Genomic DNA, 13,758 nt, shown 5'->3' on the forward strand with positions numbered 1-13,758 from the left:
TTTCTTCAATCATCTAGACCATTCACTTGCATTTACTAGGAATGTGCTTTCACTTACTTGTTTATTGCGCTTTATTCTCCTACAATGAGCAACTTCAGTTCTAGTTATTCTACAATACGTAATGCAAGTATTTTCCCTGTGAAAGACTGGTGATACACAAACATTTTGGTTTAATACAAATTCGAAGTTTTCACAAACGACACCACCGTGGTCCACACAAAGAAGCATTTTATTTCTTTACACTGGTATTTCATTCCACACAAATATCTTTCCTACAAGATTTTAAAACAGCATTGGTAAGTAGAATAATTTAACATATGGGGTACATAAAACTAAGTAGACCATCTGCAGTCATACAGCTTTTGTGTTATTTATCCATTTGTTGAACAAGAGACTTGGAACTTATACCACTGGATTTCTTTTATGAGCACCACATCATCACATACTAAGCTGAATTACTGACTGTCATGGTAACTAAGTAATATATCTGACCTAGAAATTTTTACAAAAATAGACATATATCTACAGCAATAAAATTATAGGTATCTACAAATCACAGCTCTGAAAATAGAAGTGTAAATATCAACTAGAGTTGTTGCATTACATATTGAATACTGAAAAGGTGATACCTTTTCTATAAATAAAAGCCAACAGCATCCACAATTGTATACAACAATAATTGAAGTATGCCAATGAAATGTCCTTTAACTTTTTTATGACTTAAAATTACAATCAGTCATGTAAAAATATTTACAGTAATTAAATATAAAATATGGGAAAATGAAACCATACATGGAAGACTTAGAAGGAAATATATCAAATGGAAACAAAGTAAATAGATAAATAGAACTGTAAAATTTAAATGCACATATATGGAACTATAGTTAATATAGCAATGTTACAATGATGTCGAAAGCTTATAATATGATGGATACTTAACAATAGGCCATCATGTCATGAACGTAAATTTTACACAGAGAAGCCTGCAATTTATGTACATGTTGTCTGTAAATATAATGCTTAGAAAGGGTGTGGTATATTAAAAAAAAAAGTACTTTGTCTCCTCCTTCAAACGGGAAGAACACTTCATACCTTTTTATCAATTTCATTAAACATGATAGCACAGATAAAAAAGTTACCTTGTATCTAAAATCTATTTCCTCTGTCATTTTCAATATGATCTGTATGACATGTGAGTCAATTGGCACAGATTATATCCTTATTCCCACATAAACAGCCAAATAAGGTGGCTTACAAACTTTTGATAATGGAAAATACCAACATTTTAACACAGATACCCATTCTGTAACACCACACACATACTGTAATGATAAATGGAAAGTGATTACTTTTACAACCTTTGATGTTAACATGACAATCATCACACATTTCTCATAATTGCAGCACACCTGCTTCACTGTCACATGTGAAAATCATAATCACAGGAATGATCTAAGTTCTAATTTGAAAGAGTATACATGGCAAGCTGTGTTAAAATATAAGAATATGGCATAAATAAACCGAAAAATATGTTTATAGAGTAAACATAAATATTAGAAACATGAAATCTGAAACTTATAAACGAGTATACTTTGGCTGTGACCATATGAGGCTGAATAATCTACCGCAACTATTTTGCAGGTATTGTTACTTTGCACAACGAAACATAGACAATGAACAATTGATTATTACTTATAACACTTCATACCACTGTCCATATTACACGCAGGCAGATCTTATCCCTGACATATTATAGCTTATAACATATATACAAGGGAAGATTCATCACTGGTCTTCCTCACACATTTACTTACGAAGATCTACACAACATCCACACCGTTATGTGGCATAAATTTTGTCATGCTTTTACACAGTATTCCTGGAACTTAGATAAAATTCTACATGAAAAACAAAAATTTACTTGCACACAAGTTCAAGTATTTGGCATTAAGATTATTAAGAAAAATTTTAAAGTTTGCTCTTCATCTTTGCAGATGACTGAACTTAGTCTTATCTTTTTTTTTTTTTGAAAAAAAAAATTACAGTGCAGAAATGGCAAGACGACAACAACAGATGTAGTATACAACATTGAGATTACAATGTAACAAGAACATATAATGGAGTATCAAATGCAACGTTCCTCATAGCAACCACGAATCACAGAGCACCGGTGTTGCAAGTTGCAGAATTTGTTTAGCCCTTGTAGGTTCCAAGATAACTCTTGCAGACTGGACACTTGTGCTGGACAATCTTGCAAGAATCCATGCAATATGGAATACAGCTACACAGAAAGCACCTGTGAAAGAAAGGCTGTTCTGTATTTCCAATTTATTTGTGCAAAATGAACAGTATGGGGTAATTACTGAAGTAACAGTAGCATTATTAATGCAGACAGAGTTGCAACAAAAAATGCCCTTACTGTAAATTTCATATCAAATGAATCTGTTATATGTCAACAAAAAATAGAAACAAGATTAAAAGGAAGTGTTAGGGACTGCTGAATCAGTGTGAACCAGAACCCATCAATGGGCACCACCACCACCACCACCACCACCACTTAGGGCCACAATTCGAATGGCTGTTAATGGAATGGTGGCATACAAAGTACATGACATTCAAGTACAGGTAAGGTGGCAGGAAATATGATAATGTGACTTGTGAACGATACCTGCTGAAACAATTTTTAACTTAATTATTTTGAGCATAACAATTCTTAATATTTGGTGATTATGAAAAGGCCAGATTGCTACTCACACTGGAGACGATACACAGAGTTGCAAACAGGCACAACAGAAAGACTGTTACACACTAGGCTTTTGGCCAAGGCTTCTTCAGAAAAGAAAGGAAGGCCACCAGAGATGGTCGTCACGTGTGTGTTTATGAGGTGTGCCTGCTTGTGTGAATGCGTGTGTGAATGCGTGTGTGTGGTTTTTCTCTTTTTCTGATGGAGGCTTTGGCCAAAAGCTTAGTGTGTAACAGTCTTTCCGTTGTGCCTGTGTGGAACTCAATGTGTTATCTTTACAGTGAGTAGCAATCTACCCTTTTCATAACCACTGGTGATCCACCATTAGCTTTCTGTTGTTTAATATCTGGTGGGAAACTCAGATCCTTTCTGGGCACAAAGATATCTTATAAACAGACCATATATCAGTTTAACCAATTTGGTTGGATCCTCTTCTTCAACTACCCTATCATTTAGATTTAATTTAAATAATGCCATAATTGTAGTAGCACAAAGTAAATCACCTGTGTTCATTCAAACATTTACATGTGTAATGCGCAAGCTCTTCTTCATGGCTGGCAAAGTGTGTGGTGAAGAGTACAGTGACTAAGGTTAGACAGAAAAAAATCATGCTCCATGTATCTATGATGATGCAACCAAAAAGTGCAGAACTATGAAGAGTGCATAACAAATTGTTTATATGGACGAGATTGGAAAGAAAAGATGGGGATATTTTCCAGACCTCTATTATCCCTCTGATGGACACTACCAAAAAGCTTATTTTTAACAATTAGAAGTGAAATGCATGTGTGTTAACATTTACTCCAATAGACAATGTAAATGGCAACAGACGTTAGTTATGTGTTTCTGATGGCATATAAAATATTTTGATTACCTTGCAATGACCACCTAAAAAGTAACCTTTGTAATCAGTCAACAATTCTTCTCATATTTCCTTAATAATTCAATATGCAACCTTAACACCTCTCTGTCTAATTACTGAAAGACTTCATTCCTTCCATCGTTCCCAATTTTCTTGCGTCATTAAGCACGTAATAAAATGTTGACTCACTGGAACTTTGCCCTCTTGTGATATGGTCATATTTTTAGACTGTGTGTATTATAAAATTCTACTTGAAGAAACTAGAATGACAGTGCATTAACAGCTTCAGTTTTAAATAGATTGGATTTTTATCTTCTTAACAGAAAGCAGGACTTTACATTGAGTCAACACAGAATGGCAGAGAAAAGGGTGTGAAATTGTGGAAAGTTTATTGCTGTGGGTACTCTCACACTTCACCTATACAACTGATCTTCCAAGACAATAAAGGACTGTTCACAAAATAATGTTTGCCAATGATGAGGATGTTAATCAACTGCCAAACTCCACCATACAGTCCAGATGACAGCTAAGCAAGTCTACAATTGTGACTCTTCAAACTTGCCCAGCAGACATGTTGTAAATAGTTTTCACGGGTTTGCCGCCAGATGACGTTGTGCAAATTCCACAATATTTCCTCTGAACAACTGTCCGACATGACATCTTCAGGTGGTTCAACTTTGCTGGTGGCTAGGTACGAGTGTCGTACCTAGCCACCAGCAAAGTTTAACCACCTAAAGATGTCATGTCGGACAGTTGCTCCGAGGAAATATTGTGGAATTTGCATGACGTCATCCGACAGCAAACCCGCGAAGACTATTTACAAGTCTACAATTGGTCCAGATCAGATGGTTTCAGTGTTAACCTCAGTTTCAAATTAACAAGAATGATCCAATGGTATCAGAAATGGAGATTAATGAGCACTGAATGAAACACTACATACAAAATTCCTTATTTTTCAGCAGGGTAACACACGAAACTTTTACTTTTAAGTAAGGTCTACAGAATACAGTTAATGAATGAATGATTTAAATTTTGATTATTCTGTCGAACATACAGCTATTAATTACCTGTACTTCTAATATGGGTCTACAGCTTCTATAGATTTTTTAAAATTATGTCATATTCTGTTTTAGCTGTTATTGTTTTTATTTCGCTATTGCAATTTCAGCATTTGTGCCATTTTCAAGCACAAGATTTGATGTTATATTATATTAATATTGTTGCTGTAGAACTGAGTTACACTTTATCATATTACAGTAATATGTTGTTATTAAAAAGATAAGTAGATTTGTTATTGATATGTAGGCTGAAGTAAGTCAAAATTAATTTCTTGTAATAAGGATATACAGCTTCTATAAATCTTTTAATTATGTCCTATTCACTTTTAGCTGTTACTTTTTTTATTTCTACGACATATTATAACATCAAATATTTTAAGTATATTAATGTTACCAAACTTCAGTAATATATTTTCTCAACATGTTGTATTATGCTTTGCAAATGCTTGAAAAATGGCACAAATGCCAGAATTGCAACAGTGAAATAAAAACACTCACAGATAAAAGCAAATATGATGTAATTTAAAGTAAACATTGTCCTCATATAGAATACGTATGCAGGGGATGAGTTTGGGATGGGGTGGGGGGAAGAGCCACAGGAGTAGAAAGTAATCAATGCAGTTTGAGTTATTTAAAGAAAAAAAAAAAACACTATCCAGTGCAACAGACATGACATATTAAAAATTATGAAGTAAAATCAAGCAAGGAAAATCTTACTAGATAGAAGTTGAACATGGGACTTTGGAGATAGAGATTATGTGCAGGTGACATATTACTCTAAACCAATACTGCACACCCAATCGGAATATCGGATAAAAATTTACTTTCCATTTACAAATAATGGATAAGTAGTCACTAGAAGCAACATGAAAAATTGTTGGTCGCTCTCTCTCTCTCTCTCTCTCTCTCTCTCTCTCTCTCTCTCTCTCTCTCACACACACACACACACACACACACACACACACACACACACACACACACACGGGAGTACATAAATAACAACATATATTAATAAAAATAGGAAATAGGAGGGAGAGAGAGAGATAGAGGGGGGGGGGCAGGCTTACACGGAAAAAAAAAAAAAAAAAAAAAAAAACAAGTCAGAACAAATTACAGTGACAAGCTACTATGAAATTTAACAAACAACAACAATAAGCTGTATATTAATGTGGATGAATTAGAAAGTCTTTGCCCCTATTTTTCTTTCAGTCAAATTGCAGCAGCAAATGTGAATTTGACATATCCATTCCCAGTGGTGAAACTTTCTTGGACCAGACCGGCCAAGACTTTGTTTAGGTACTTAGCACATAAGAAGTATCCACTGTGCATGTTTCAATTTTGGTTTGTGCAAAAATGATGTGAGAAGTATGAGCACAGGGCATCGTCATGGCATGATGCTGTCTTCAGTCTCTACCTGCTTTGGAGGCAGCGTTAACACTTTGGCATCACAGCTTGGCAGTGTTTTGGAAGGCGTGGAGGAAGTACCTCTGCTGCTGACAATGTGAACACTCACTTCAGATATGTTGTCTTGAGTACTACTAGGTTTGTTACCATTGAATATATTGAATAAGAGAATGACTACCGTATTTATTCAAATCTAAGCCGCACTCGACTCTAAGCCGCACCTGAAAAATGAGACTCGAAATCAAGGAAAAAAATTTCCCGAATCTAAGCCGCACCTGAAATTTGAGACACGAAATTCAAGGGGAGAGAAAAGTTTTAGCCCGCACCTCCAAATCGAAACAAAATTGGTCCACTGTAATATGAGACACAATTTGGGTCGAATGAATGACTATACAGCTACAGTACTTTGGTTCGAGTCGGAAGCTTAGCAGTTAATGTTTACCAGGTAGCCATTGCTACGTGTCAGGCGCTCCGTACGTATTTATACGGGTACCCTTCATTTTCCACGTGCTTCGTCTAGTTTGAACTGATTGCTTAATTTTCTTTGATCTGATAAGTGCCGTTCTCTTTGTTATAGGTGTTTACGTCACTCTAAGCTGAAGATGCATTACTGTACTCTGTCATGAATTGAATGTCGCATTCTGATAATGAGTGTTTACGGCCTGTCGCTGCTTGCAGCATGGCTTGCTTTTGTGCGTGGTACCGCCGCTTACAATTAAATAAATAAAGAAAAAAAAAATGACAGAGGAATAGTCTCATTAGCGAAACAATGGCAAGAGACTGCTATTTGTTGTTACTTACACTGCTGCTTTCTTTGATAATGATCAACAAGAACCAAATAATAGACTGCGTATGATTTAAGATGTTCTGAACGAGAGTTAGCGAAAATTTTTCTCCGTTTGAACATCTTTGCAGATGCCTCTTTAGTACATTACATTCTGCACAGAAATTAGAGTCATCTTAGATTTAAAAATCTGGTCAATTGCCGTGCTTCATTTCTGACTGTATCACTATTACGCATAAGAATAATGCGAATATAAAGATGAAGTGATATGTGTATTCTTCCGTGTTTGCTGTTCTCATTCTAGTTTCGTAGTTTATTAGGCAGACAGAATTTAAATGAGATAGCAGCAAACACGAAAGAATACATGGCAAAATGTTTATATTCGTGTTATTCTTATGGTGAAGAGAATACTGCATGTGATTCACAACTCATAAAAGTTCCTATTAGCAACCATCTCTTCTCACAGGTAGAAAAAAATTCAGAACGTAGAGTTGGCCATATTGACAAACATCCCTAACAGTCTTGCCAGTCGGATTTTCGTAGTACATTGAAACGCTGCAACATTCAAAGATGAACAATACGGAATTTGTATTTACTTCGACGGATAATGTATGAAAATGCAGTGGTCGAAACTCGGGGCGGAGGAAAAAGAAGCTCGTCTTCCACCTTTTTTTTTTTTATTTATTTACTGACGCAGAGGTTTTGGCGTCAGTATTTATCTTTGTGCCTGCAAAGCATGCCTGTGTAGCGCTACATATATTCGACGGCAGAAGTTAGTTGTGGCGGCACCTACCAACATTTTTCAGAACTTCCGCTTACTTTGCACTTGATTCTAAGCCGCAGGCGGTTTTTTGGATTACAAAAACCGGAAAAAAAGTGCGTTTCGATTCGAGTAAATATGGTAAATACAGAAGAGTTCTCTAGAAGACAGTTTCGCAGAAAGACTTAAGCACTCTTCCAGCAACTGCACATTGCAACAAGTATTCCGAAACAGTTCATTTGGCACCCAAGGTGAAGGATACGGATAAGAGGCACTGAAATGAGGGAGCTTTTGAGATATGAAAAAGGAGTTTTCAAGAAATAACTAAGAAATATACAATGTTGCCCAGAGCAACTAAAGTCAACAATGGAGAAGATTATATATATATATATAAAACAAAGATGATGTGACTTACCAAACTGAAGCGCTGGCAGGTCGATAGACACACAAACAAACACAAACATACACACAAAATTCTAGCTTTCGCAACCGACGTTTGCTTCATCAGGAAAGAGGGAAGGAGAGGAAAAGACGAAAGGATGTGGGTTTTAAGAGAGAGGATAAGGCATGGCTGTGTGTACTGTGCGGCTGCCTCGAGTCGAATGAGCATGCTGTTACCCCCGAGCGAGACTGGGCCCCCTCCAGCGGATGTGGCCGCTGATAAGAGCAGCAGCAGCCAATCAGTGCGCAGCCGGAAGGGCATCGCCGCAGTGGAAATGCTTTTTAGCAGCGGATCGCGCTAAGTTAAAACTTGAGCGTGATCCTCCGAGCCCTAGCGGCAGCGGCTGGAACGTGCTTCAAGGTCACCCGCCTTGCGCAACAAGATGGCGGCTACTGAACACACTGAACACGAAAAAATAATTCTTTGATTGGGGGGGGACCTTAAATAACAGAATTGTTACAACAGAAGTAGTAAATAAAATTAATTGACCATAGCACCCTGGTCAACAAGCAATATTCAGTGTTGTAATAGTTGTTGACTTGTCAGTGAAGAAACATTATGCTGATGGAAAAGAAGATTTTGGTCATGCTGATTCCACGGCTATGAGAGCATCAGAAACCTCAGAGTGGCTTGCGGTAGCCAACCAACACAACAGCAGCATCCCTATGCTTCACAGTATGACAGCTGGTTAGCTGAATACAACAATGGCTACACAACAGTACAGCAAGACATCACTCTGTCTCGTCCACACACAACGAATCAGCCGAGCTGTGCAGCTTGCTGTGCACCCTGTTAGTTGAGTTGTAAGAAAACCCAACCTGGGATTTCTTTTTAATTTGGTGTGTGAAATTATACGTAAACACTTTTCTATGTTGTGCAGTGTTGTAAAAATTGCCTAATGATAATTCAGTGTGATTTCACAGGCATACTGTTTTTCTTTACTAAAAGCTCTTCACCACAGGAAAGATAAAGGCAAATATAGCAGTTTTATTTGCCAAACTAGAAGAGATGTCAAACAGTAGTAAAGTTCAAATGAAGCAGTTAAAAGAATTAGACAGGATATCAAACAATATTACAACACAAGGACAGACCTAAGAAGAAATATCTTCAAAAATAGACTCTGCAAATAGTAAAATTACCAATATAGACATAACATTAGTCAAATTACATAAGGAGTTACAAACTGAAATACATAAACAATGTGATTTAGTCCAGAAGGTGGTAACAGAACACTTCAAAGAAGTTTAAAGTAAAATAACAAAACACAGGAAGAATCCGCACAGGAATTTGGAGATACACATAACCAAATCTCAGTGACATGACACCAAGAAGAAGTACTAGAACAGAACAGAGATTCTGATGATGTAAATGGTGGTACAAACACTTCAGCTAGTTTGGAGGACCACCTACAACAAGTAGATGAGTCAGAGATACATGAGAAACTTTAATTCACTGATGCTAACACAAATTCTTTGGATGATACCGTAGTACGCCACACGAAATTAATAAAGTTCAAACCAGATGGGTCTGTACATCTTCTGTACACACCGTTTAATTTTTAAAGCAATTTAAGGATGTGCTACCCAAATTCTGGGCAGATATGACTAAAATTAACTTTTATTCTTAAACATTTACAACAGGAAGTGATAGATTAGAGTGCCAAATACCAGTGTCCAATTAAAACTTTTGTGTCCATTTGAAGCAGCATTTAGACGATACTTTTTGTGTCCTAGCGAGCTTACTAAAGTCTGACTATTGTAAACCTCAGCATGAAAAATATTTGTGCTGTACTAATACGTAAGTGAAAAGTTGACTTTTGATTTCAGTATGTCATCAGAGAAGTAAGCTTATTAGTAAAGATATGCACAGGTATATTGAATTTAAGCATTGTGGTAATCAGTTTAGAAATGCAAATCTGTATTTAAAGAAAGGTTTAAGCTATAATGAGTTTTCAAATGAAGATTTTCGCACGAGATACAGTGAATGTCAGGAAAGTGGAACTACGGGTGGAGATACTGAAATATATACTAATTTTAAGCTTTATTTCAGCAAGCTTATGACTTTGAATGACCATATGGATGAGTTATTAAGTTATGGACATATGGTACATGCACTGACATGCCATTTACTGTTAACTGAGAGAATAAGGTTTCATGACAGACAACTCTGTTGTATAATGCATTCTACGTTCTGCAGATATACTGAATTTAATAGTGAGAACTGTACTGTTTAATGCATCACAAGAAGATAAAGATTTACGATATATTTATAGCCCAAACTCAGGAGGTGATTAGGTGAGTTTCTATTGAGTGCATGTAGAAGCACTGTGGATTTTACTTACCTGAGACAATTATTATTTATTGGATTGTAAAGGTAAAGAATAGCAATGAGAAAATGTACTTATTAGTTAACAGGAAGTATAGATTTAAATGTCAGGTAGTCATTTCTGAAAGTGTTTATATGGAGTGTAGCCATGTATGAAAATGAAAAACATGGAGGATAAATAGTTTAGACAAGAAGAGAAAAGAAGCTTTCGAAATGTGGTGCTACAGAAGAATGCTGCAGGTTAGATGGGTAGATCACATAACTAATGAGGAGGTACTGAATAGAACTGGATTTGTGGCACCACTTGACTAGAAGAAGGGATTGGTTGATAGGACGTGTTCTGAGGCATCAAGGGATCACCAATTTAGTATTGGAGGGCAGCGTGGAGGGTAAAAATTGTAGAGGGGGACCAAGTGATGAATACACTAAGCAGATTCAGAAGGATGTAGGTACTGGGAGATGATGAAGCTTGCACAGGATAGAGTAGCACGGAGAGCTGCATCAAACCAGTCTCTCGACTGAAGACAACATCAAACAACAACAACAACAACAACAACAACAACAATAATTAATGTTATTATGTGTTTGTCTGTTTTTGTCTGCTGCAACATAGAGGTAAGTGTTAAATGTAATAGTTGGTTCAGCAACCGAGCATAAACTCAATACTGAGAAAAAATTTTCTCGAACACTGAAATGACAAATGAAAATTTATAGCAAGGCCGGGATTCAAACCTCCTGCTAACTAGGCAGGAGACCTAGGTTTGACTCGTGGCCTTAGTACACATTTTCATTAATCACTTCAATCTGCATGTACACATTACAAGTGTTTAAGACTTCAAAAGAACTCTTGAACCATATAGTTTCATTTAATAAAAATAAATTTCACTTCTTGCTCACAACCAGATGCAAGATATTCATGTAAAGATGTTGTCCAGGCAGTTAGCATGGAAAGAGTATCACTGCACGCACTTCAATTTCGGTTTGTGCAGTGACGGTGTAAGAAGTATGAGCGCAGGACATCAGCAAGGTGTGATGCTGTCGAGGGTCTCTACCTGCTCTGTAGGTGGTGTTTATACTTTGGCGTCATTGCTTGGTGGTGTTTTGGAAGGCACCTCCGTTGACAAAGTAAACACCCAAAAACAGTCGATAGAAACTGTTGAGAAATGTCACTCTCTTATGTACTGTTCTAACACCCACTTCAGCTATGTTGTTCTTAGTAATGAGGCAGTTGTCCCCACAGACTGAATATAGTGAATGTGAGAACAACTAAATACCGAAGATTTCTCTAAACAGCAGTTACATCATTTTGTAGTGAGTTGGGATTGTTGTGAGCTCTCTTATAGCCCTTGGCCCTATGCAGCTGGAAACGAAGTTGGTTGGTTGGTTGGTTGGTTGGATTAAAGGAGGGAGAAAGGAACCGAACCATGAGGTCATCAGTCCCTTGTTCTGAATAAAACAATGCCACAAGTGTGAGAATAAAACAAAAGAGACTGACAACTCAAAACAGAATGAAAGGAAAAATCACAAGAACGATGAAAGGCAACAAACATGTAAATGGACAAAAGAGGACAAGAAAACCACAGAAATGCAATAAACCGGATGAAGAGATTAAAACAACAAAGCAGATTACCATGGCTGGCTGACCACGAGAATAAAAAGGAGAAGCCAGCCACTCTGCAACACATTAAAACCTCCATCCTAGAAGCACTAGGGTGGAGGACACAGAGGGACAAAGGACATGCACTAAAACTTAGATCAAATGATAAAACCCTCCCTCACGAATAAAACGTAAAACTAAATCAGTCAATGAGTCGTCGTCAGATAAAATTAGCGGCAATGAATCCAGTAACCCAAGATTTCGTCGGTGGGCATTCAATGTGGGACAGTGTACCAGAACGTGGGCTACTGTCAACCGGGCACTGCATCGACACTCAGGTGGGTCTTCACGGTTCAGGAGGTAACCGTGGGTCGCCTAAGTGTGGCTAATGCGGAGCCGGCAGAGGAATACTAATTTCCTGCGAGATGCCTGCATGGAAGACTTCCACACATTCATAGTCTCCTTAATGACATGCAGTTTGTTGTGTGTACTGTTATGCCATTCCGTCTTCCAAAGCCGAAAACCCCTACGGCGTAAGTCAGAATGCAGGTCACGCCAGAGACGCCCATCTCCAGAAGTCGTTTCCGCATAGCCCGTTTGGCAAGCCTGTCGGCAAGTTCGTTGCCTGGGATGCCGACGTGTCCTGGGGTCTACACAAACACCACTGAACGACGGACTGGTCCAGGGCCTATATGGACTCCTGGATAGACACTACTGAAGGATAGTGAGGGCAGCACTGGTCAATAGCTTGTAGGCTGCTCAAGGAGTCAGTACACAGAAGAAATAATTCCCTGGGGCATGAATGGATACACTGAAGTGCACGAGAGATGGCCACCAGGTCTGCAGTGAGTACACTGCAGCCATCGGGCAAGAAATGCTGTTCAAAATGGCCTCTGTGGACGTGGGCGAAGCCAATATGACCATCAGCCATCGAGCTGTCGGTGTACACCACTTTAGATCCCCAGAACACGTCAAGAATCGAAAGGAAGTGACAGCACAGAGTGGCAGGCGTAACTGAGTACTTAGGGTCACGCCTCTGAGACCCCACCTGTATAATGTGGCAAGGATATGATAACGCCATCTGGTGCCATACGCTTTGCATAGATCAAGAAAGACGGCAACAAGGTGTTGGCAACTAGAAAAGGCTGTTCGGATGGCAGACTTGAGGGATACACGATTATCAGTGGTACAACGCCCCTCGCGGAAGTTGCCCTGGCATGGAGCCAGTAGGCCAGGTGACTAGGACCCAAACCAACCACCGACACTCCGTATGTTCCAGCAGCTTACGAAACAACGTTTGTGAGGCTGATGGGCTGATAGCTATCCACATCAAGTGGGTTTTTACCGGATTTGAGCACCGGAACGATGGTTCTTTCTCACCACTGCAATGGAAAAACGCCATCACACCGGGTCTGGTTGAAGATGACGAGGAGATGGTGCTTGTAATCAGACGAGAGATGTTTAATCATCTGACTGAAGATCCGATCTGGCCCAGGAGCTGTGTAAGGGCAATGTGCAAGTGTGCTGAGGAGCTCTCCCTCCGTAATGGGGTGTTATAGGGTTCACAGTAGCCTGTAGTGAACGGAGGACTTTCCTGTCCATCCGCCATATGGGGTGCAAAAGGCTGGAGGGCAGTTCTCCAATGCAGAGCCTCGAGCATAGTGCACAGCAAAGTGCTCGTCAATCGCATTTGCGTCGGTACATAGCACGCCATTGATGATAATGGCAGGGACACCTGTTGGGGTCTGGTACCAAAAAAGATGTCTGACCTTCGTCCAGATTT

At 38.5% G+C, this 13,758-nt stretch overlaps 1 protein-coding gene across 1 annotated transcript in view; it reads right to left on the reverse strand.

Moving 5' to 3' along the window:
- Positions 1-211: 211 nt before the first annotated feature.
- Positions 212-13,758, reverse strand: part of LOC126254514 (lipopolysaccharide-induced tumor necrosis factor-alpha factor homolog) — a 37,822-nt gene continuing 24,275 nt past the window's right edge. The window contains exon 5 of the mRNA XM_049955317.1: positions 212-2,296. Within this exon, the coding sequence (XP_049811274.1) occupies positions 2,194-2,296 (103 nt within the window). The 3' untranslated portion in view covers positions 212-2,193. The remainder of the gene's footprint in view (positions 2,297-13,758) is intronic.

Source organism: Schistocerca nitens, chromosome 1, assembly GCF_023898315.1.
Source record: "Schistocerca nitens isolate TAMUIC-IGC-003100 chromosome 1, iqSchNite1.1, whole genome shotgun sequence".
Lineage (NCBI taxonomy): Eukaryota > Metazoa > Arthropoda > Insecta > Orthoptera > Acrididae > Schistocerca > Schistocerca nitens.